The sequence below is a fragment of the Anguilla anguilla genome, chromosome 18 (assembly GCF_013347855.1).
Source record: "Anguilla anguilla isolate fAngAng1 chromosome 18, fAngAng1.pri, whole genome shotgun sequence".
In the NCBI taxonomy this organism is placed as follows: domain Eukaryota; kingdom Metazoa; phylum Chordata; class Actinopteri; order Anguilliformes; family Anguillidae; genus Anguilla; species Anguilla anguilla.
The window spans coordinates 22,766,817-22,792,060 of record NC_049218.1 but is presented as its reverse complement, the minus strand read 5'-3'; the positions used below and the strand labels follow the sequence as shown (position 1 = coordinate 22,792,060).

General features: G+C 38.8%; 1 protein-coding gene and 1 long non-coding RNA gene across 3 annotated transcripts in view; one reads left to right on the top strand and one right to left on the bottom strand.

Moving 5' to 3' along the window:
- The window catches only part of LOC118218110 (homeobox protein Meis1), a 68,674-nt gene extending 60,056 nt beyond the window's left edge, over positions 1-8,618 (bottom strand). For both annotated transcript variants that reach the window (XM_035400526.1, XM_035400527.1), the window contains exons 1-6: positions 7,985-8,618; positions 6,220-6,437; positions 4,816-4,957; positions 4,452-4,502; positions 3,821-3,871; positions 2,694-2,840 (exon numbers count right to left, since the gene is read on the bottom strand). In XM_035400526.1, coding sequence (XP_035256417.1) covers positions 2,694-2,840; positions 3,821-3,871; positions 4,452-4,502; positions 4,816-4,957; positions 6,220-6,437; positions 7,985-7,996 — 621 coding nt within the window. In that variant the 5' untranslated portion in view covers positions 7,997-8,618. The remainder of the gene's footprint in view (positions 1-2,693; positions 2,841-3,820; positions 3,872-4,451; positions 4,503-4,815; positions 4,958-6,219; positions 6,438-7,984) is intronic.
- A 1,780-nt stretch (positions 8,619-10,398) lies between these two features.
- Positions 10,399-21,968, top strand: LOC118218112. Its single transcript, XR_004763361.1, has 4 exons — positions 10,399-10,789; positions 20,796-20,829; positions 20,956-21,188; positions 21,401-21,968. It is a non-coding gene; the product is annotated as an uncharacterized LOC118218112 (long non-coding RNA).
- The last annotated feature ends 3,276 nt before the right edge of the window (positions 21,969-25,244 follow it).

Genomic DNA, 25,244 nt, shown 5'->3' with positions numbered 1-25,244 from the left:
TTCCGCAACCACGGTAAGCAACAATCAGCACGGCTCTTAAGACAGGTAGCAACCCATCATACTCATTACTGCTACCTGAAATGGTGAGACATTGAGACATTTGCTTCTTTGGCTAAGACCTAATTACTTCCCTGTACTCCTCGCGCATAAAGACAACTTTGCAAAGCGTGGCTTATAATGCCTTTACCGTCAAAAATGAGCTTGCATACAAGCAAAACGCCTTAAAAGACAGTGTTAAAATGGCTGTCACTCGAATGACTTGACAGTAAATGATACAGTCTGATCAACATTTTCAATCGTTAATACTGTTAGCGAACTACCTAAAATGCATGCAGAGCGATGCCACGCTTTTATAAATCAATCGTTTTGCCATTTCCGCGCAAGTGACCAATGCTATGATAGGCTAGTTCAAGTGAAAATTATGCAGGCCCTGTAGCCTACTGAAGACACTGGTGTGAAAGGGTTAAGCAGCTAACCAGTCACTCCGGCTCACATAGCACCTGAGGGGGCTCTGCATTTATCAGAGCGGCCCAAAGTACACAACGTGATTTAGAACTGGCTCGGCCGCATTCACAACGGAGTGGAGAGGCTGTGACTTTTTCACCTTTCAGCTCTGCTCCGCTCTTTTCTTTGGGAGGCGCCCTGGGTCTTTCGCCAGCACGTTACTCCCAGCCTCACAGACTTTTATTAAAACGTTCGGGAAACAAAACTATAAGATAAAGGAGCCAAAATATTATTGCTCCGACGCCCGGGTGCGCAGGCGGTGAAAACAGCAGAAACACGGGCCTAAGAGTTTAATAAATTCACTATATTTTCCCCGCAATTTTTATGCTACAGTCCCCTTGCTTGAATAAATTGGTTTATGAATAAATGAGCCTTCCCTCTCCCTCTTGTTAACATTGTTGAGAATTTGCACAAAGAACATTTTTTCCAGCCCAATTCAACTTTATGCCCGAGGGCACATATTAAAAATACATATGGAACGAGATAATGCACACACGACACAAATTCGTTAGGGATGTCACCGACACATAACAGCAGACACAAGTCACAAAAGAAATATAAAATACAAAAAATAGTTTAACTGGTAGGCTATCCATCGATAAAGCGAACACAAAATACACCAATTAATCCCAAGTAGGCCTATTGTCCAGTGTAGAAGATCGTCATTACAACGTGTCAGAATAGGCTGATCTAGGCTACTTGACAACAGAAGGTCCGCAAATGTTTTACGTATCTATAAGTGCTTCGTTTAGGTAGCCTAATCCAGTAAACATAGCCTATTAGATATTGGCCTCAATATTTCGGCTATGTGCAGTCCTATCATTAGGAAAAATTAGGGCATGTCTTCATCTTAAAGTCAATTAAAGATCTGAGTCCATGCCCCCAAGCAAATCATAATTTGCTCAGAAAGCTCCATATACCTTAGAACCCTTGGGTCCACTGAAATTCTATTTCTGTCTGTTAACTTGTTCGCTATCTCAAGTTTAACATTTTGAAAATGCTGCGAGGCGGGACAACTGCGCCCTTGGGAATTAAGTATGAAGAAAGTACTAAAATGCCCGATGTGTTGTTATTTCCATTAATATGTTTCTGAATTGAACTGAATTGTTTAATTTCTGATTCGCTAAATATCACAATGGTCGCTAAAACTGCAACGGAGACAGTTGGCAGTGTGAGGTCGCTGCACTTTATTCCCATTTCAATAATGAATTGGGCTGCGCGGGCTGTAAGCTTTTCACTCATCTAAAGGCTGTCGATCGACGCAAAGAGAAAGCGCACTAGCCCACAGTTGGTCTCGCCTCCTCCAGTTGATCACTCAACCATATGGAACTTCATATTTAAATTTTAATTATTTACCCTGATCGCTTCATTACTTTTATGTGCAGGTGAAGCAAATTCCTCTCGTTATGTCCAATATCCCTTGCAAAACCTACGTTATATCCAGAGGACACCTAAGGAAAACATGTTTACACGAAGGCGGAGTAGGCCTACTCCTGTACATTTTATTCGGCATATGCGAAGCCGATTATAAGAAATACAGAGACCAGTATTTCCCCTGTAATCCTTAGACAAAATAACTGGCATGTGCTGTGGGTTAGCAGATCTAATTTCGTCCATAGTGTCTCAAATGCGTCATGCATCCCGTCCGTAAAAATGAAACAGGAATTAAAATCAAAGGGTCTGTTTTAAACAAAACAACCCACGGATAAGCACTGGTGCGCGCTCATGTTTAAAGAAAAGTACTGACAAGACAGCAAATGAACCGTGAACAACAGCAGAGAAGGCAGGCACTTATCCACATCGGTCTTTCTCCCTCCCAAGTCCCTCAGATCATCTCTGAGATTTGCTCACAGATAAATTTCCCTTCTGAGTATTTAGCGATCTAAAATGATGTCACAAGATAACATTTAGCTTCTATTAAAAGCGAAGCGAAAAACGAAAAGACTAAATTAAAATGGACAAGAAACAGGTCAAGTTTACGGCGATGCTTTCACAAGCTAATCTTCCCAGGTCGGTTCCGGGATCAAACCTTAATGAAGCAATAATGGACACATTATTCCAAATGTTTCATTCCGCTGGAATTTAAAACCGCCTTAATCGCATGCAGATAGCAGGGAGGTAGAGTACTGACCCAGAAGACAATCTCAATAACCTAGATATTTTATACAAAAAAGAGAAATTTCACACACCTGATCAAGATTCCCCGACGATCTTGTGATTTCTTCGCTGTCTGATTTTGATCCGCCTTCTCTGTCATCAATAACCAAGTCGATGGGCATTTTCCCCTTTAAACAGCTGATGTACCGATGACAGAAATTGTCACAAAGTTCGTGTACCTTGAGAGACGAAGGGAAATGAAAAACATACAAAAATGAAAAAAGGTCACTACAAGATCTCTCTTTGACATGGAACGTTTTCCAAATATTTGAATTCTCGTTGCAATGCAATTCGAAAGCCAGATATAGCTATATCTTATCCGGAATTTGGGATAACTTCATTTTCTTGCAAAATAGAGATATCGCAGAAAATTGACAGTGACAAGACGACTCACGGGCTACAACATATTCAACACCCATGCTAAATGCATCTGCTCCCCGGGTGTGACCGTTAGAGGGACGACCTGCTTGAGTGACATTTAAGGTAAACTGTTTAATTTCGTCTAGTTATTTCACTACCACTTTCCTTTCCGGGGAGTCCATTCAGAAAACTGGACATTACCCACACCCTAGCCTACGCTTAATGTCCAGAACTGCTAATAATTATGAACATATAGGCTATATATAATGGCTACTGTCACTGTATTCGTGTGGGTGTTTAAGTATACCACCAATTTAAGTTTTATTTTCCTTTTAAGTATTTTCATTCCGTTTCCAAAACTGCAGAGTTAGCCTATATACCGATGAGGTGATTCGTTCTTTGCCCAACTTCAATTTTCAAACATCACTATATAAAATGATTTTAAATAAAATGATGTAATACGACGAGAGTCATTATGTCACTCAATTATAAATTCAGTTATTCAGATACTAAAAGTAATCAATTTCACACGTTATTCAATACAGAACATGTTATTTCCAATAAACGCAAATTCTCCGCAATAAATCACATTGTGGGATTAAAAGTGAGATTATTACTGGGTAATGGGGTATCTGATCCTGTTTTTAGCAGCTTGAATTGTAATTAAACTCGGAAGAGAAATAGGCGCCAAGATTGATTTTGACACTAATTACAACAGACCAGAAAAAAAGACATTTATGCAAATGTACCCTACAGGTCTGAACTATAACACCGGCCACTATTACTGAGGAAAAATTACCTTCTCCAGCTCCAGCAGATGAAATCTTAATACTTGAATTGCTTGTATCATCTGGAAAATTAAAAGTTAAATTTATTAGCATGAAACGTATTAATTAATATTAAACTGCACATTCTGATTACAGCCAAATGATTATACATGCAGCATCCATAAATTTGCACGAAATGGTTCTAAAATGTAACAGTTATCTAACTTTTTTTTTCAAATACCTAAATGAGATATAATAACCGTGTGAGCTTAATTACACACAGCCTGGGAGGGGGTCTGTCTTCCACCACTGGTTTGAAAAACCAGCTCAACACTGTACTGAGAGAGGAGGCCTTGCAAACCAAGATGGCAATGATTTGCATATAGGCATGTCACTGAGTGGAAAAGCAGTATTAAAAGCCATATGACAGCTTTCCAATTGTAGCACTATAGACGGTTATCTGTGATGACAACATGCGCTATCATTACAGTAAACAATCTTATTTCAAGCCGACTTCGTGAATATTTATCGGGCATAAACTTTTGGACAGACCGCATGCAGTTTTTGGATCTGCCACGCTTGCAATACATATAGTCCGGTTTATATATAGACTCATTCACAATCCAGTATTCTTATGTATATTTAAACAATGCATACGCTTACCAGATTATCGAGCTCTGGATTTGAAGAAAATAAAGGTTTTTCTGCCCGAATCTGAAGGAGAAAATGATCATCACGAAGTTAAATAACGTCTCAAAAATATAATCCCATTATTACAATCCCTGTCATCTAATTCAAAAGTATATCTACTCTGTATTGTTTTACTGTTGTTGTTATTATTGCGTTGTTGTTGTAGCTCTTGCTGTTGTTTAGACATTCAAAAGAACTTGCGGTAAGGAATGTAATACTCGTCCTGTGTGAATTACAGTTATAATATAAACAATTATACACTATGAATAAATATTAATAAGAATTCTTAATTAGCACAAATGGCTAGACTGTTATGTGTAACAGAACATTCTCTGACCTGTTTGGCAAACACTGCTATATCTTCGTTGAAAGACTCAGAGGAACACACATCGCCTCCCGCAACCCCGGGTTCTCTGGGTGTGCAAGTTGCTAATTCACATTTCTCAAAAATCAGAGCTAGAAGAGGGAAGAGGGGGTGCCTGGAATAAAATACAATTGTAACCGTCACTGAGTGCTCAAGATAAAGAGTCTGAAAGTCACAAAGAAGAGGCACACTGTGATCAATAAGTCTTTGGTCCTGTGTTACGGTGCTAGTTCAATCCACGGTCAAGGCTCATTACTGGTCTTTCACAGCGCTGAAGAACCTTGTAACAAATAGTTGACTTGCTTCGTCAGAGGCCTTTACTTAGCAGCAATTCCTCTCCTCCGCACACCCCCTCTCATTTCGTATTCGAAAAGCGTCGACATTGTATACCATGAAAAACTAGTGCACTTCATAGAAAGACCTGCTAATAAATCAGAAAGCTAAACCGTCAAAAGATGTCATGTTTAGGACTGTCGACACACGCATATAGAATTCCAGAAGAGCGACTCTAAGCAGTCACAGCTATTAGCTTCGCATGACGGCCAGACTTGGATTTTATGATTCACATCCAAAAGCCAGTTCAAATCTCTCAGATATAGCCTTGATTTATTATTTGTTTATATAACAGGGACAATGCACATCATTACAAACATTTCTGCAACTGTACCAAATGCGTTGGTTAAAGCACAAACATTGTGTTTCAAATGATATAATTTCAAAATAATACATTTTACACACTAATTGGAAACCTTTGGAATTACTGTGTTTTACTTGTTGGCTGGAATATGATTTACCACATTAAGTAGGGCAGATAACTGACTGGACTGGCGTTCGTGGATTTAAATAATGAAAAATAATATATATAAATAGTAAACTGGCTTCTTGTTAAATGTGTAAATAAGCACGTTTAAGCAATATATTAAGTTATTTCTGCACGATCATGTACACATTAATGTAGGCTATGTTAATAGGTTGCATTCATAAATTGAACAGTTCTAGAGTTTAGCAAAGAAACATGGCCTAAGATGTACAAACTTCCCAGGCCACAATCAGTAGCCAGTTATACCTAATCCATTTTTACACAATAAACAACAATATTCTCAAAACATCCCAACAAATATATAAATGAATAACGATGAGGAAAAAGGTGTCCGATAATGAATCGAAATTAATTGATGATCAAAAAGTAACCGACAACTGGAGTAGTACTGTTTTCGCCTAACGGCTTTTAAGTGCATCGGCTCCTGAATAACTTTTCTCTCTCCCGGATCTCCCTCCGGAATATGTGACACACAAAGCGCCTCAGCGCTAAGAGTGCCTTGGTATTGTATCTGCACCCAAAGGACAAAGAATTTTTCTCTGGGCACCTAAACCTACCCGTAAATGGAATCTTTATCTCTTTTAAGAGCATCGTTGACGGAGGAGCCCATGCTAGGTGGCATGGTGTTGGTATGAGCTGTGTGCGGGTACTGGTGCGAGTGAAGGGGACCGTGATTCAGGTGCACTGCCTGCATGGATCTGGCCGCGTGAGGGTCCCCATACATCGTTGTTGGGATTCCTACTCCTTCCATGCCATAATGGGGTATATCTTCGTACTGCACACAACAAACAGAGGACATAGTCCCAGTTACAATAATTATCTATGACAATTTGTTTTTTTAATGACAACACAAAAGCAGAGAATTATCGTGGCGACGTGCGCACCAGTTGTTAACCAAAGTATTTGCTAAATTAATGCATATGTTTTGATGGAATATTATATTTTATTATAAATATTACTATTTAATATTTTTGCCATTATACTTTTTGTAGGCCCATTCTTTGATTTTTTTCTGTCAGATGGTCCTCATCGTCACTAGTGAGTGATTTGATAAAATCCCGTCCAAGTTCTGAAATAACCGATCACGTGTTTTGTTTTTCAAACTAGGCAGCGAATAGCTTGCAATAACACTTTTCCATCTCATCTAATCTTAATCTTAAAGACTCTCAACTCTTGTGGATACTCATGCGTACGCAAAACATTCAACTGAACAAAATGTTTTCTATTCTTTGTTATTGTAAATAATTTAGGGTAATTATAGGTCGTTTTTTTATTATAATGAATATATTTGAAGTCTTGAACTATGGCTGTCGTTGACCACTTCGAGTGGTTAAATAGCTGAACGTCTTATCTAAACAATTTTAATCATACCATTAATAAATAATAATTTGCAAATAAAAATATATTGATACGGCTATCTATATTTGCACAGAAAGTCTATATGAGGGCTTACTCTGCAAAGGCAAATTAGTTATAATACAGTATTCAAAATAAACAGTAATTTGTCATCAAGTGAAAATTGTATTTTGTTGGCCTATCTTTTAAAATTCTATGCGACGTATGCAATTCATTATTCATAATGATATTTGAGTGGCAATGCAATTATAGTGAAAGTGAGAAAAGGGGACTTAACACATCTATGCCCTTACCCCGTAATGGTCACCCTACCCTCATAAACAAATGGCTCAGTTAAGCTTTAGTAAGTCAACGGGTACTTCTCTTTTGCATAAGGTTCATTTAAACAAATAATTCAAACAATAATAAACCAATATTAGACCCACAAAAAATCTAATTACAACAGCAAAACGATATTAATGTCGGTTATTTATGAAAACAGCCTGAAATATTTCAAAAAAGCTCAAGCTACCATTCTGACAACAAATAATTAAATATTGAAACGTGCTGAGATTTATTATTACCCTTTAGTGTAAAAAATATTAATTCATTGCGTAAACACAAAAAATATAGAATAACAAATGTTATTATGAATAGTTCAGATCAAAAAAGTACGAGTTAGACGTCAAATGTTCAGCGTAAGCAATGTAAATCCATTGGTTTTATCGGACCGTGTTCCAATTTAAAAGCTTAATTAATTTAGAAAACACATCATACAATTTGAAGTTTAAGTTCACTAGCGTTAGGTTGTCAAATACACAAGCGTGTGTGCCGTCATGACAGAAGTGTAAAACCCAAGTACTACGAAGCTGGCTCACATGCCATTCAAATGAGGGAAAAGTTTTAGTTGTGAGCGTCTGTCATCAGCCACGTTTCAATGTTGTAGCCAGCTACATTTGAGTTGCTGAAACTTTTCTTAATACGTACCCTTTGCGCCATCGGCCTGACTTACTCCCTCGTCTTCCTTGAACCTAAAATATATCCCCTATGAGGCCAGGGTGAAGCGAAATAAAGAGTCAAATTCCAAATGCGAGATTTTAAAAATCCTTAGGTTTCCTTCAAGAGGAGGATCAAGCCAGACCTCTTCGGCTCAAGTTCGGCTACAGCGCAGCAAATAGCTCCCTCGCTTTCCCCTGGACAGCGACTGGGAGAGGAGAATCTTCTTTTCCAAACCAGTATGAAAATGACCCTCAAACAAAACTAGTAGGTCTCATGGCTTTTTGCCACTCCAGCTGTCAATCAAAAGCGAGGTTGTCAAAGTAGGCTACTGAATGAATGATGATCCGCCGTGCGCTTCCACTGGTCGGGGCGCCTTAAAATGTTAATAGTCAAATGCACACAAAAAAAATCAAGCTCTTGTTTCTTTGATCAGTCTCGGCTCCTGGGCGATTTTTTTTATGCATTAGCCTCTAAATGAGATCAAGAGGAGGTGGAGTGATATTTCTGTCTTAGTTTTTTTCTTAAAGGAGCCACGATCGATGCTACAAGCTTCTCGCCCGAGTGTATACAATGTGTGTGTATGTGTGTGTGGAACGGAGCTGAAGAGTTGATCTGGACCAGAATGCGGAAACCCGGAAGTAGTGGTGGCCATAACAGGTCGTGTCTTACACAATACAATGGACTACATCAAGTTGCTCACATAGGAGGGGGGTTGGCTGTGTGAGAGAACCTTGGAAAGCAAGGACAGCGTTTAGTCTGAACATGAGAGTGTATTCTGTATTAATTTAACCGTCTGTTTTATCTCTAAGTCTCTTTGTTGGACTATATATCATATACAGTTGCGTTCTGCAATACGACTTTAGTTGCACAGTCCGCACGCTTACGTTTAAGAGGTAGGCTACTATTCGAAAGAGATTCTCCTTCAGTGCCCTATCGGGGTACTCTTTATAGGGATTCTGCATATGGGATTTTTATTCTAATCACATCATTCTCATTTATCTTGTTTCAAGTTTATCAACGAGAATGGCTGTAAGGGCTAATTTTTCTGTTTGTTCAATATGTAATATGTAGCCAACCGAATTTCCAATTTAGTAGGCCTATCCAATCCCGTACCTTTAATTCAGAAAATGCAAAAATACAGTATGTGAGGTGTTATTTCAGTGGAATCGTTTATTGAAGCCCTTGACACGTATTGTATTTATTTGTATAAGGTCTGCCAATAAAGGGAGGCGTCAAAATAACCATGTGAATTGATTTTAGTGATTTAGGCTACATCTTAAAAGACACAGGCTACACTGGAATGTCTTAGTCCTCATATTTCAAGATAACTGGTATATTACCCTATTGCATCGTCATAATCTTTCATAGAACATGAAACTACATTTGTATACATTTTCTACAATTAATTTTTTTTTATTTCCACTTTAAATTGGTCTTGGACGCGTTTTTGTGGGGATGATCGTGGACCTTTTATTTCACTATTCTTATGTAGCCTAAGAGCATGGAAGTACTGTATCGAAAACGCGAAGTCAGCTGAGCCCACAAAAGCGTAGTCTATCAATTTTCTGAGTGCACCAATTGAAACCCCCCTGTACTAGCGCGAAATGGGATAGCCCAAGTCGCCGAAGACAACGGGAGTATGGAGGCGGTGACTAATAAAAGTGCTTTCCATCGTGGCAAAACTTTAATTGGTTGCAAATATTATCAATTATCAGGTAATCGATTAACCTGCGCCCTAAGTGGGAGTATAGTAAAAATGAATAAATAAAAAGTAGGCTAAATGGGAAAAAAAAACCTGCTAGTCAAAGACCCAGACAGACAATGATTTACAAAATGTAAAATGTTCTAACAGAGCAAATATAATAATTATAATTATAAATCCCCCATATATTTATGTGAATGCATTGAACCCGTGTACTTATCGGGTTATTATTTCTGACTTGCCCTGTGTATCACGACAATAAGATTCTATTTAATCATACAACGAAACATTCTTTTCATAGTAGCTGCAATTGATAGAATATTTGTATCAAACAGATTGGGGCAAAGCTATTTTTTGCGTGATACATGAACCATAACAGGTAATTATGACGGAATAATGTACGCGTTGTTCGGCTCTCATTTAGCCTATTCAGTGTAAACTACTCTCTTAAATTTAACGATCACAACATACACACCAAAACAACATAGTGCAAAAGTATTAAATATCACCAAAGAGTGTTGAAATGTTTTTAATTGAAGCGGTAATGTCGCAACGGTTGTGCAAGATCGAGCAGCACACTGGCATGTTTAGTCAGTATAACTTCTCTCATGGTTTCAAATTTGCAAAACGTTTCATTTGTGACTGTTGGATTGAATTAATTCGACCCTCAACAATAAATGGTCTGACTTCGGGGTCCATATAGTTCAGGTCATTTTATATGTAGCTTACTAAAATCACTCAGTGACTTGGTGTAGGCTATGAAGCTTATCTGCTGAGCATCTGTCATCGATCAGAACGGTTTTGTCCCACAAAGTGTCCTATCAGATAATGCAAGGTTCACACGTTCGGCGGTCCCCGTGGTGGAGTTTCCGTGAGATCTTTCGTCTAAATTTACAGGCATGAAATTACTATATGAAACCCCCAAACCGCCAGGCGATGCGCTTGAGGGATCGCGCAACCATGTCCAGCGTATTGGTCTGGAGCATACGGCAAAGCCAGGAGAAATAACGAGAGAGAGAGGCTTGTGCTAAATTTGTAACAGTTCCACATAAATGGCATAACTCGTTGCATTTAATTTGAAGATTTGAGGGGTAAGTGGCATTCATTGTCTGTTTTTGCAGTTAATCTATGCTATATTCTGTGTAACTTTTTTAGCTAATTTGACATATTTGTTATGTAATATTTTGAAAAGAATATGTAAAAAGTAAGATGTGTTGTTTTGTGTGTCGCACTGAAATGTACAGACTAGGTGTTTAAATAATTTATATTTCCACATACACAGCTTGGGTAGCCTGCTATCGTTTTCTTATTTGTGTAGGCTCTGCTTGTAACGTGAGGAATGCGAGATTGCACCGAAGTCCTGGTTTAAGACACGCTGTACGAGAGCAGAATGATAAAATAAGATTCTTCTATTAGCATTTATAGAAAGACTTTATAATGCCCCACAAAACGACCAGAGACTGTCGCTGACTCCTTCAGTTAATGTGTTGCTTTCATACGGAGTTCAGCAAATTTATCTTGCGACGAGAGATGATAAATTCAATAATTTCGGCATAACGCATATTCCCACTTCACTTTTATCATCCCTGTAATAGGTCACGTAATTGAATCAGTAACTAATGCTTTCTGACAATCAAATCTCAGCTGACATCACTTCAATTGGCAATGCAATTATATCCATTGTATGACGGTAAATAGATTGGATATGTGTTGATCTGAAGTATAATTCAGGCAGCATGACGTATAAAACAAAACCTTTAATTTTTCCTATTATTTTAGAATTGTTGAATAAATAAACAGACATTTTGCTTCATGTAAAGAGTTATTTTTTATTTAGTTTCCTAAGTGGTGTCATATCTGTATTCGTATATTGTTCATTATTGTTAAGGCCTATTCAAATATAGCCTACTCAATTACTTGGCTTTAACCCTAGTTGTTTCCTAACGACGTAAAACGTCGTTAACACTTTCAAAGCACAACATCAACATAAGTAGCCTAAATATATGAGGCAGTAATACTTGGGCCCCCGGTGTCTTCTTCAGAACTACGTTGTAGCCTACAGTAGAAATAAACAATTCTAGTTGCTAGTAAGAACGCTCAATTAATTGTTCGGTCAAAATAACTTTTTAAAAATGTTTGCTTTTCAAACCCGTTCTTATCCTCGCACCATTTTGTTAGCTCCCATTGAAAACCACAGGCAGTGCGGCAGAGAAGTCAAACCGGGGTCGCATTTTACAGCCCCTGCAGCGATCTGCGACTAAACTTGTTGAAATACGCGGAATTTAGCCTACAGTAACACAGTGTATTGCATTACCCATCATGACTTTTTTGACTAAAATGTAATTCTTGCGCAAATAAATTTAATATTTAAATTGAAAGGTCATGATAGTTAAATATGTACGTGATCTTCAGATGTGTTATTTGAGACGTTTAATGTCACAAATACGTTTGTAACTTTCCAAATATTCGTCGATCGAATACATGCTTAGAAAAACGCTTTCTGAACTCCGATATTTACATATAGATCAACAAGATGACTGTGACATTATTACATGATTAAATGGTGTTACATCATTTGTTTTCAGTTTCAAATTACTTACAAGCATTAAAATTTACTATAACGTGGGTGAATTTAGAGGTTCTCATTTCATTATCTAAATATCATTATATTACGATATAAAGATAATGTCTACAGAATAGGGATTATACATTATACGTCATACAGGGTATATCTTCGTATTATCTTCAACAGTAGTATTTCTTATTCCCACAACTTCAAGTTCTTAATAGCTCATTGCAGGATCCAAGATTGTGTTTTTTCATGGTCCAATATATAGGCTACTGTAGGCAACAATTTAATAAATTATAAATTATCGTCAATTTACTTTCTGAAACGCGTCAGATAGTTAGGATTTAGATAGTTTGCAACAAAGCGGATTCGTAATCTATGAAATTATCTATCCACGTGTGTAAATATAAATTTGACAAAAGTGCTGATCGAAAGTTCTCCCATTGAAAACACTTTTTTTTTTGCTTAATCATTTGCGCCGTCTACTGGTAATGTGAGAAACTACAGTTATCTGGAGCGCTAGAATGGGCTCCAGTTTCATACCTCAAACTTTCAGTTGCAGCCTACTTACGTATAAGTTTTCCTAAAAATGTCGAGAAAGATTTCAGATAAAATTTAGACAGTATAGTGTCATTATTAACAGCATGGGTACATTTGCATAGGCTTGCTTAGACTGCCACATGTTTTTCTTTCTTTTCTTTTTTTTAGCCAAACCCACGATTTATAATTAGCTTGTATAACTGTCTATAAAAGCGAATGTCGTTTTATAGGTCTATCAGCTGAATTATTTGTCATTTTTGTACACTACTGTCGGTTCATAGATGCCTTCTTTGCACATTTATTGTTCTACATGCAGTATACACACAACTTTTGATGATTTTACAGAATTGATCAGACTGACTTCTTTTTTCTGTTCCACGGAGGAATGCTAATTGTTGGTTTGTAATAGATGTAACTAGCATATGGGAATTGTATTACAGGAGTTTACAGCTTTGATGATGTGTAGCATGTCCACTATTATTATTATTTATTATTATGATTATTATTATTATTATTATTATTATTGTAGTTGGCCCTGAAGTGGAGGGTAATGTTATAATGTTATTTCTAAATCACTTGGGAACGCAGATTCCATGTATGAACGGCACTGGATAATAGACTATAATCTCGTGAAAGTGGATTTCAAGGAGAAAGTCATGTATATAAATGAAAACATAGCTACGTAGGCAATTTAGTTTGTCTTAGATAGATAAATGGTAGGCCTACATTTTAGTGAGAAAAATATGCCTTACCTTTTTCAAAGATTAATACTGTTGTATCGTGCTGCTTATTTTCACCAACGGACAGCGTCGTACTTTTATAAAAACTATTATTCCCCTGAGCTTTAAACGCTAAATCTCAACGGGGGATGAATTAATCAGCCGTTTGAAATTAGAGTCGTTAGTATTCCGCTCCGATAAGAGATATAACTTAATTTCCGTGTTGTGTGAGTTATTTGATCAGGATATGGGAAGCATACGTTGTTTTTGCTTGTGTTCAATCCACGGGAAGGCGCTAGGTGGAGAAACCGCTCCCGCTCTTTATAGAACCACAAAGCCTCACGACAGTATTTGTCACTCGGGCTATTATTTCAGGTGTGCTAATGGGATCAGAGGAGCGCGAAGAAATCCCGGGATTAGTGTGATCCCATCTCCCGGGCCTTGCCTGCACATTTCGACCGCATAGCGCAGGCGAGGCCCAGAGGTGAAAAGTGAAGGCAACTGCCCCATCCGCACCAAGGGAGCAGGGGGGCGGGGGGGGGGGGGGGGGGGGGGGGGGGGTGGGGGGTATGGGGGTGATACCGCGTGTGGGCCAATCATGAAGTGCTGGGACGAGTCTCACACCTCCCTCTGAGACTGTGAATCGATCAGCACCTGAGAGAAGGAGCGAGGGAGTGAAAGAGGGGGCTAGAATGGAGGTGTGAAGATCCGTATTTTCTGCTAGGAGGCAGGAAGGGTCCGGTCTGCCGCAGAGAAGCGCGGCCATCCCCTAATGAGCCCCTTCTCTGCGGCATTCTGGCATTCTGTCTACAAGCACCGGGGTACGCCAGGGAGGTGTCATGGAGTCAGTCCCCTGGGATCTGCATCCATTTCCACATTCCACCTGTGCACTCAGCGGGAGAACATGGTCATGCATTCTCAAATTAGTGGGCTGGTTCTAGAACAAGCATACAGTAATCCCTACACCTGCTCTGACAACAAACAACCTGACCAGAGGTAAATCTGGAATCCTTATCACCAGAGGGTTCTCCCATGCTCTTCTTCATTCAATCAAATACAAGTTTGAAGGTAGACCGGTAAGGTTAGAAAAATGTTTTTCTGCAGCAGGTTTTAAATGTATTCTTCAACATAGAATGGGAGGGGGGGGGGCAGTGTGTGTGTTAAATAAAGCTGAGTTTCAATGATTCAGAAGAGCTAGCCAAGACCAGGGCAAGAATTTCCTGGGCAGAGATTTAACTGAAGTCCTCATCGCTCTGGAATGAAGGTGTGATGACTGATTTAATACAGATTCACAGGTTCCAATGTCTCTGTCTATCGCAGCCAAAGAATCTTTTTCAAGTTCGATCGCTGAAATAAGAATTTAGTCCTCGCCAAAGATTCCTCCATGTTTCCAGAGAGGGTTTTCTTAAACAAATTGTGTGATATTAACAAAACAGCGCTGAATTGATACAGTTTGCTATTTTACACATATTAAGGTTCAGAGCTTTACAACAGATAATTAATTTGGGTGTTGGAAAGACATGCTAACCCTAATCAATGCTGTGCTGAACGAACAGCAGAAGGGACCGTGGCTAAAGTGCGCGCATTGGTGTGAAATGTAGGCTGATTCCCCCGGGCATGAGTGAATCAGAGTTCTCCTGACCCAGACCGTTTCCACTTTGATTACAGACCTACCGTACAAGAATAGTATCTGATTCTGTAAATACTGCCCTGTCCCCAGAGGAACCCTGTCCCCCACTCCATTAGCAAACTACAATATCTCCATACGAAGTCAGTTCTGAAACCATGTCAGTTCTTTACACACACAATTTATGAAGAACCTTGTGCAGTGCCCATGCTAATGTTTAGGTACTGTATTTATGGGGGTCCCTGTGTTCCACTTTCTCAAACAGAAAAATTCAGCACCAAAAAAAGATTTTCATATAAATACTCTTACATTCATTTGAAAAGATTATTAAATAGACACAAATAAACAAATACACCTGCTATAACATAAAAACATGAGTTTTGCTTAAAAATAATCTTAGATACGACTTTCCTCCAAATAGCCTCCTTTGGCTTTAATTACAGTAAAACAAATAAGTCTATCCAATCATTTTGCAAATGCGGGGTTGGAGGCAGGTGAAGAGATAGTTATTTTAAGCCAAAATATTTAGAAAAGTTGTGGACGGAGGAGGATATGGTATTTACAGCATTTGAGTAATTAAAATTTTAGCTTTAATTTAATGTCTCCAAAGCCCGATGGTGTCGCTCTGGCCTGTCTAGTGTTAAGGGAACCTCTGACCTGCTGTGTCTCTGTAGGTTTGTGTGTGTCTAATTGAGAAACTTGGTGCTGACTCCTGAGCAAATCGCATCAAAGAGGTGGGAAAAAAAGATCTGAATCCGAATAATATTGGCCAAATTCGGGAGGAGAAAACTTTTGGAGAGAACGCATTATCCGAGTGTTGCCGAATATGGTATTTGTATTCCGCACCATCCGTAGTCCCCAGTTTTGACCTAATCACATTAGTGAGACCTATGAAACACGGCACAGTGGTACAGGGTAACTCCCTTAGTCTACTGCGTGATTTTGGCACTGAAGGGCCACTTGTTAAGTGGTGTAATATTGGCTGTGTGCTTGGACCCTGTGTATCGCTGCTGATCTTCTTATCGCAGATTCCGTGAGTGATGCAGAATCCAATGAATGCACTGTTTAGAATTTTGGCCAGATCAGGTCTTTCACAATTTAGTGATTTTTTACAAACTTTTAGCACACAATATTTATCTTCTCCGAAGTGTTTCGCCAAACTGCTCTCACGGAGTTTGTGGCTAATCCACATGAACAGGAAGTGAGTCGCAAATTCTGAACGCTGTATGCGAATGGGATGAAACTGTCACAAATGTGTTTGGCTCGTGGCCATGAGGCATTCTGACCACAATCTGTTTACGCTGTATAGTGCCACCTTCAGGTCAGGCACATTTTGTGCATTTTTGACTTTGTCATAACTCTGGAATTCTCTGGCATAGAAAACAAATGCAGTGTCTGTACATTCAGTAAAGAGGGCTTAATAAGATTTTCATAGTTGTTTAATTTCTTTCATATGTTGTTTTCCATAATGTAAAATATTGCATTCCACAGCCGAAATGAACTCCTTTGGGGCCAGTGGACCAGTGTTCACTAAACACAGGATTCTGAGCCTTTGGAGTATGCTCATGAAAAGTTATTGAAGAATTTCTGTAATCCAAAGAGGTCAGTGCAGTTGTGCGCATTTACCCAATGCTCTTTAGACCCTGCTGATCGCTGCGTGACGCTATTGTTATTATTATTATTGTTATTATTATTATTATTATTATTATTATTATTGTTATTATTAATAATAAAGTATTAATGTATTATATTTGCAAGAATTTCATTTAGTGCAGTTGTTGGAAGATGATACACATCAATTTCACACGACTACACTTGCTTGGGTGGTTAAGCTGTTCACTGTCCTAATTGAACTGTAAACTATGCAAGCGAGAGCATCATTTCTTTAGGGTGATTTATTGAATAAGTGGTGTCCAGCCCTGGCTCAAAGCGATCCTATAAATCACTGCTGTTTCTCTAAGGGCTTCTTCACTCCCTCCATTTCACTTATTGTTATGGGTACCAGTGGCATCGTTGTGAAGAGTGCCACATGCTCAGCCGAGCAATGCATGGGTCCAACAAGCCATTTTGAACTGATTTATTTTTCATAACAGTGCCACATGAGGACAAACGGATGACCACTCTGTATAATTCCATGTTTGTGGCTCTGGCCTGGATTCAATCTCAACACAGCAAGCTGTGTCTTTACAGTATCGTATTAGAGCGGGTGTTTCCTTTAAATGTCACATAATATTAATGTTTACATTTCAGTCACAAATGAATCAAAGCCACTGTAATGAACACAAAAGTACATTTCCACTGAGTTTAGGACAAATCGCACGGCAGTTTAATTTCATCTGAGCCTCTGTGTCACGACACAATGTGTCCCTACATGTCATAAACATGCCTTGTATGAACCACTCCCTCATTGCCCATCTTCCGCCGTGGTCTGAAGACTATACCTGGACTAACTAACTATCACCACTCTGCAGATAATTTCTATCACTTATATACTTATAGACATATACTTAAAACGAAATACATAAAACCATGATTGATTATTACAGACAAAATAGCAATACAAGTATTAAAACAAAAAGAACAAATCAATCAAACACGGCAACAGGGCTCTACAGTGGATAGCCTTTAGCCTGAATGGAGGTTAGAAAAGAGTAATGGTAGTACATTTTCATGGAAGCAAAGTGCTAATAGTATACGTACTGAAAGTATACTTTCATTTCATTAACTGTAAGTGTACTTTAGTATCCTTTTTGAAAGTATACTTTCATATTTTAAGTATACTTTTAAAAGTGTACAAAAGTGCACTTACAATTGCTTTCAGTAAATATACTATATATATTATAATTAGCCAGGATTAAAATAAAGTGCACTTTTCATAAGTGTACTACAAGTTAGGTAAGTGAAGTTTAAGTAGACTTTGTGAAAGTATACTAGTATCCTTTCCAGGGATTCAATTAAAGTGTAATTTTAAATGTAATAAGTACGCAAGAATGCCACTATAATTTCATGCAATTTAGTACACTTATTTGATACATCCAAGGCATTGATAATGCCACAAATTACTATTACTTTTTAAAATAACACTGTGCTACTTCATCCATAAGTATTCATGTTAATGTGCTGATTGGCAAGTTTCTAGAGAAAACTTTTCAATCAACAACTACATCAGAGTCTCAAGTTTGAGAAGCAGACGCCTCACAGGCAACTTCATTGATTACTTGCCAAACATCATTTTCATCTGCAACAGTCTAAATACAACTCCGGGATGTCGTCCATAATTCTATATTTTAATCATCTATCGTCCAATCTTTGTGTTCTTTTGTTCGTTTTAAACTTTTCTTCTTGTTTGCCAGTTTCAGAAGTGGCTTTTTCTTTGAAACTTTGCCTATAAGACCAGCATCTCGGAGTCGTCTCTTCACTTTTGCAGATAAAACGGATTTTTGGCGAGTAAATTGCAGCCTGCCTCCCTGTCTCTGAATTAAAATACCAAGGGTTATTTAACAAGGCACTCTAATGCTTCCATTCCACACCACCAAAATTTCTTCTCTTTCTTGGAAAAAGAAAATCCCTTGCAATCCCTTCTATTTTTTATTATTCATTTATTATATATATTTTGCATCGTGTCAAGGAAAGCCCCTTGTAATTAAAACCTGAGAGTGTTTTAATGAATGTACAGAAACTGTTCTTTGTTATGGACTGCACTATGCCAAGTGGAGCCAACAAATCCTGAATTTGGAAAAAAAAAAATTCATTTTTTTTCTTCATTAGTAACCTGTAAGGAATGGGGGGGGAGTGTCAGGGTTACCTAGCGGGCCACTAGTTCTCTTGACCAAAACCTGGCCATGTCCATTCGGACACTCACAAAAGACCCTCTCAAGAAGGCTGGACAGGCTGTGGCTCCATGGGTACAGATTAGGTATAGTGATAGGATTAGCCTTTAATGACTTGGAGTTTGAAGACAGAGAGTTTCTGTAAAGCGGCTTAGATATGGAAGAATTAGCACCGCCATGCCATGCCCCCCTCCCTTTCTTCTATTTCTCTCTTGCTCTCTCCACTCTGTTTTTTTACTTCTCTTTTCTCTTTCTCTTTCCATCTCTCTCTCTTCTCTCTCTCACTCTCTCTCTCCTATTCTTGCTTCCTGACATTGTTGAATAACATGACATCAACCGTAGTGGACCGTGAGGTCAGAGACAGGGCCTTCAACAACACATTAAGAACCCCCCACCCCCACCCACGCACACACACAACCGAGCTCAATCGCTGTAGCATATACATACACATGTTGCACAGTGAGCTAGCAAGGCAGATCTCAGTACAGCAACGTTTATTCTTATGGCTTGTCAAAGCATTACAGCGGTCATGCTAGCCCATGGAATGCTGTGTCTTTGGAACGACTTTCAGAATCTCTAATTCCCTTGGGTTCTGATAAAAAAATATATATTTTGTCATAATTTCCCAGCTCATAATGAAAACACAATAAATGTATGTCATTCATAATTTTATTATGACTCTTATTATTACCGAAGTGGAATTTAGTAGCAGTATTAGCAGGATGAAATAAACCACAAATAATATTCTGCCATTCTGATCAAAACAAATTTTTTTCCACTCAGACTAATAATATTAAAAAACCCTATGAGCAATTTCTACATTAATTTACTCATGTTGAGCAAGTTAGCTAGAGCATGACAAATAATTTTAGACTTTTTATTCAAATTAAGCACTTTCTCTTTGAATCTCTTTGAATGCTAGCAGTGGCTGTGTAAATATGATCAATAGGCTAAACAACACAAATGTCAGACACTGAATGATTATTAGCTCAAAACAAACAGGAGTAATTATTTTGTTGTGGTTCAAATCTCGGTCACCGTGCCTTGTGATCTTAAAAAAAGATTGCCTGAGTTTATTACTCAGAATACCTGCGTTTACAGAATGCAATTAGTTTTTCTCTTGATAATCTTGTCTTGAAACAGAACACACATTAAATCCACAATGAGATCCAGTTCACCTTTGTTTGCCACCATTGTCTTTGAGAATGACTTGTATGTGGTTGTAGTTGTAGCTGACAGACAGGGAGACATGGGTAGATAACAAAAGAGAGTGAGGAAATGGCTGACATATTATTCTCAGTTTCATCAGAATGTATTTTCGTGCAAAATTACTGCTTCCAGAAATTCCTTTCTGACAAGACCCTTGATGTGCAGCCATTAGAAAATCCACCTGTTTTTCCTGAGAAGGGCTACTCAGCTCCAGGAGCCACTTCTGGCCTCAGTTAGTGTTTATCATTCCACAGTTTATTTTATTTATCACTACATTGAATATTTTTATTACTCATTAGTTTTTAGTAGATTGATACAAAGTGAGAGCCCAACAACACAGTCATTACAGCTCCATTATTGACTCCAGCCAATATTTCACTCTGTTTCTAGGTTATGAGAAAGACCTGGGGTTACAAATTTTATGTTAATGGCTTTTAATGACTTGGTGCACACTATGTATGAACCCTCAAATGTAAATAAATTAATTAATGACTTTATAAATTTTTTAAGCCTTCAGCACATTTCTCTTAAAAGCTCATGTCAGTGGCAAATTCCAACAAATTATACCCCAATTAATCTGGTTTTCTTTGGTTTCTTTTACAGTTAGCCACCAAATCACCAACAGAAGATTGACAAGGTAAGTAGAGGAAAAAAGCAGTGAATATTTAAAAAATATACGACCATATACACAGCAAACCAACACCCTTCTCCACTCCCTCCCTCTCCCACTCTACTAACATCCCTGGCCCTCTCTCATCCCAAGGCTTCCCAGAGGTTTATTGTCATGGCGTAGGATAGAACCCAGGAAGACAGCCAATAGTTGACCACCATGGAGGCTTCCCCCTTCAGACAGCTGGTTAGCCAGCTCACAAAATACAGGAAGTGCAACATCAGGCTCTGCTTTGTCTGCAAGAACACCTGCAACAGATGGTGCATTCCGTCTTCGAAGTGCAAGCAGCAGACAGAGCCATCCTCGTGGAGCTGTTGAAGGCAAAGGTACCTTCCCCCCACTCCCCTACCAGTCCCATCTGACATGGGACTGGACAATGACCCAGAGGTGTTTGTGTCACCCTTACCCTTAGAACCCCATCCCTTCCCAACCCACATCTTAACCTCAACCACAGGCCCCACCTCTCCTATCCCACGTCCCAAACCCCTTTTCCATTAGAACCCACCTTTCATCCAAATTTATTTTCTCCCTGTTCCAGGTCACCCAGGCCCATCAGAAACACCATGGAAGGAATGCTGGCAGTGTGGAGCCCCGCTCTAGCAGAGTCATTCCTGATACCTGATATCACAGGTGATGAAACTACTCTGTTGTTGTTACTTAAAAGCCATTGGAAAACGGTTGTCTAGCAACTAATTAAATCCACACCTAGCATCTGAGCAGCAAGTGCACACAGGTGAATCTCGTTAGTTATTTAACACCTAGTATCTGAACAACAAGTGCACACAGGTGAGTAGTCCCGTTAGTTATTTATCATATAAACTGCTCTGATTTCTTAGTAGGTGCCTGGAACATGGAGACACACGAAGAGGAATAAAGCAAATAGGCTGAGAGAAGCTGAAAAGCTTAAGTTGCCGAAAGGCATTGTTTTTCATTGTTATTTTAGTTAACTGTTTTTGTTTTCAGTTTCAGTACCGGAACCCATGAGGGCAAAAGAAAAAATACATTTCATTTATTTCTGGAGGTGTATGCCTATGCTCTCTCTATTCTCCCCGCCCCTACCTGGAGGACTGTACTGTAATAAAAGGTTGAAAGACCAATTGAACAAACTTTGTTTCCCTGCGTTTTGCTGTCTTCCAAGGGGTTTGTTGTCATGGCATATGACAGTCAAATTTCTGAAATTTGTGATGAAAGTAGTGATTTGTGGGAGGCAATGTTCCCTTATGTGATTACATTTGTCAGACAACGTGAGAAGTTATTCCTCGGTTGGCTGAAGTCAGGGTAGCCAGTGTCAATGGACAGGCCGATTCTGCATTTTATCAAAGTCTTTCTGTTTCACAGCCTTTTCAGAATATAATAGTTTTTTGATGCTCAAGTCTATTATTTACGTATCCCGAAGGGTGCTGCCGTTCTGTTTGGTGTAGTTATAATTTGGTTTACTTGAATTGCTTGTGTTGTATTTTAGGGTCTCTCTCTCTCTCTCTTTCTCTATTTTGTTAACAAGGTGTGAAGCGTGAAGCGTCTGGGAGAAGGGTAGATGACGCTCAAGGCTTTAGTGGAAGAGGATTCTGGGAGCCTCTTGTGAATTTAGCAAAGTGTAAAATACTTAAACAGACAGGGCAACACACTCCCTGGTGCTTAACGTAGAAATCACCGTGCATTCTGATTTAGAGAGGCGTACGGCTGAGCTGTCTTTTTTATAAGCAAACGTATCCAGTGGAAACGACAGCGTTTAATAGGAACATCACACAGCAGGCAGAGGGAGCTGGGAAGAAACTTGGACAATATGACAGAAGCTTAAGCAAAAAAATCCTGGCAGAGCACACCTGCAGGAGGAGTCTACCTGTACTCTGACATACCTCGGACATAATGGCGTGCTTTGTTTTCAACAGCTCTGCTTTCTGTGTCGCCTCTTATCACCTTACAAACTGAGCTTTGCGGTTAATTATTGTTTTTATTCGAGGAAATGTTGATAATGAGGGTAAATAGATTTTTGTGAGAGTGTGATTGTGGTATTCGCTTACGGTGGCAGAGATACAACAGTGAGATAAAACAGTGCTGAAGCACATGTCAGAGTTTATCCCCTTTTACAGCATCTTTGTACATGTTGGTTGTCATGAATTTTGAGCCAGCAGCTTAAATTATTAACTACTTAACCAAGTCATTTTTACTTCATTTGGGTGTGAAATATTCAACAAAAATGAACAAAGCTTCTTTTTTTTCATTTGAGGATTGTTATTATAAGCAGTTTGTGTGTGCAAACCCATTAACTTTTCAGCATGCTAAATATTAGACAGTAAGCACACAGCACCATATTCAACTTCAAATGGAAGAATTTGCTGCCATTAGATGTAGTCAATAGGATACAAATTCAGTGTGTGAAAACTGAAATAAATCTCTTGGTAAATAAATCTAAAATTCAGCCATAATTCTGCCTCAGTGCTGAAGGTTTCAGATTTTAAATATTTGGGTTAGAGGTTCAAAAGGGCTGAACCTAGTGGCTTATTTAATTAATATGTGTGGGTCTAGCATGCAATAAACTAATCAGTGTCATCTCCCATTGCCTTTAAAAGCCACCTGCATTTGCACCTTGGCAGATTGCTAATATAATGGATTCAGTAAGACTTTGAAAAGGCAGATTTACCTTTAACATTACATTACATTACATTACATTCATTTGGCAGACGCTTTTATCCAAAGCGACGTACAAGAAGTGCATTTTCATGATCGTAGACAACTGAAAACAGAACTTCTCATGGGCTAGTCAATAAAAATTCTCTTATTGTGTAATGAGGTGCAAATCTGTTTTGGCTTTTTGAAAAAGTTTTTTTTTTTCTTAATTAGGCTTTTCGTTCTCTTTAAAATCATTTTGTTCAGTTATGGAGTAGCAGGTGAAATCAGCAGGGTTTTAATCACTGTAAGTATGGAAACCCCGTCACAGTAATTAAAAAAATGTGGAGAAAAAAGAATAGGGTTAAAATTGTGATAAAATAGCAAAATTTTAATTGTAATCTTGATAGTTTTATGCATGTTTGTGCACACCCCCTCTGCACGTTGTGCACCTGCCTATGTAGGCTCATTACTATCTTAATATTGCACCCTTGAAATAACAATGAAACAACTGTGACAGGTTTCGGCTGAAACAAAATTGCAATATGGCAACAATGCACCTGACCACACCTCATCTTAAGACAAACCCCACATTGGTGCAAGTTCATCCGCTATTTATATTTAACATGGGCAATGGATAGGAAAATGACAGCAGTGTAGGTCTGAAACTGGTCAAGACACTTGCATTTGGTTTACTGCCGCTTAGCACCGGGTGCAAGGTGGAGCCCTTAAAATCTTTTAGTACTTCAGATTGTTGAAATGAAATGTCATTAGTTCCAATGTGAATAATAACACATGAGATAGCAAAAATGGGTGGAATGGCAGCAATAATTTCCAGTTCTAGAGCACTTGGATGACAGATGGTTTTGCTTTTGGCAGAAAAATGTGGCGAACCGTGGAATCGTGCAAGCTGAATTAGGAAACCGTGAATACTTTCTTTTGCCATGGAAACCAAGCCTGGCGAGCTCATCGTTTCTGAGCAGATAGCACTATCAAACTTTGGTTGGAAATTCTGAAACTCAAAAGTAACACCTGTACAAATGAATTTGCCAGGCGTTGTCGGGAAAGGTTGAGAAAATGCTGAAATTATGGCATAATTTAACTTGTGAGGCTCTGGCTTCTTATTTGAACATGTGACGGTACAGGTTACAGAAGCTCAACTTTCTCTGTGCTTTCAGGTTGGCAGAGACCTCAGTGGCTTTAGAGCATGAGGCATTCACCTGTCCTCTTTGACCAAAGGGTAACAAATGGGGGGGGGGGGGGGGGTTTCACACAGGACATCAGCCATTCCTAAGGACTTCCTCTCCTGCTTGGTAGCCCACATTTGCACTTCCTGTTTACTGCAAGGGGATTTTGCTATTTGTAGGCCCATAATTACACTACATAAGGCCCATAGTTCTCCTCCTAACAGTCACTTGCAGCTCACCATCATTCACCTGCCCAGGAGAAGATGAACTTTGTTTGTGGCTGATCTGCGTAATGTATCAGCATTCAAACATGTCCAGAGGAGGGAGAAAAAATAAACTGTTTTCATTTCTAAACACGATAGGGCTTGGCGCACAATTTTAAAAGGGAAGGCAATCGCAAAAATATTGCCCCTGCCATCTGTAAGATTTGACACAAGGCTGTAAAGTGCTGAGGTTCTGATGATAGTGTAACATGCGGCATCAGTGATTCCATCTCATGTTTAAAAGCTGTGTGACTCTTAGCATCTTGAGAACGACTGTAAGGGGCATTGCAGCGAGACCGTTTGAGATTCGCTGGGACAGAAATCA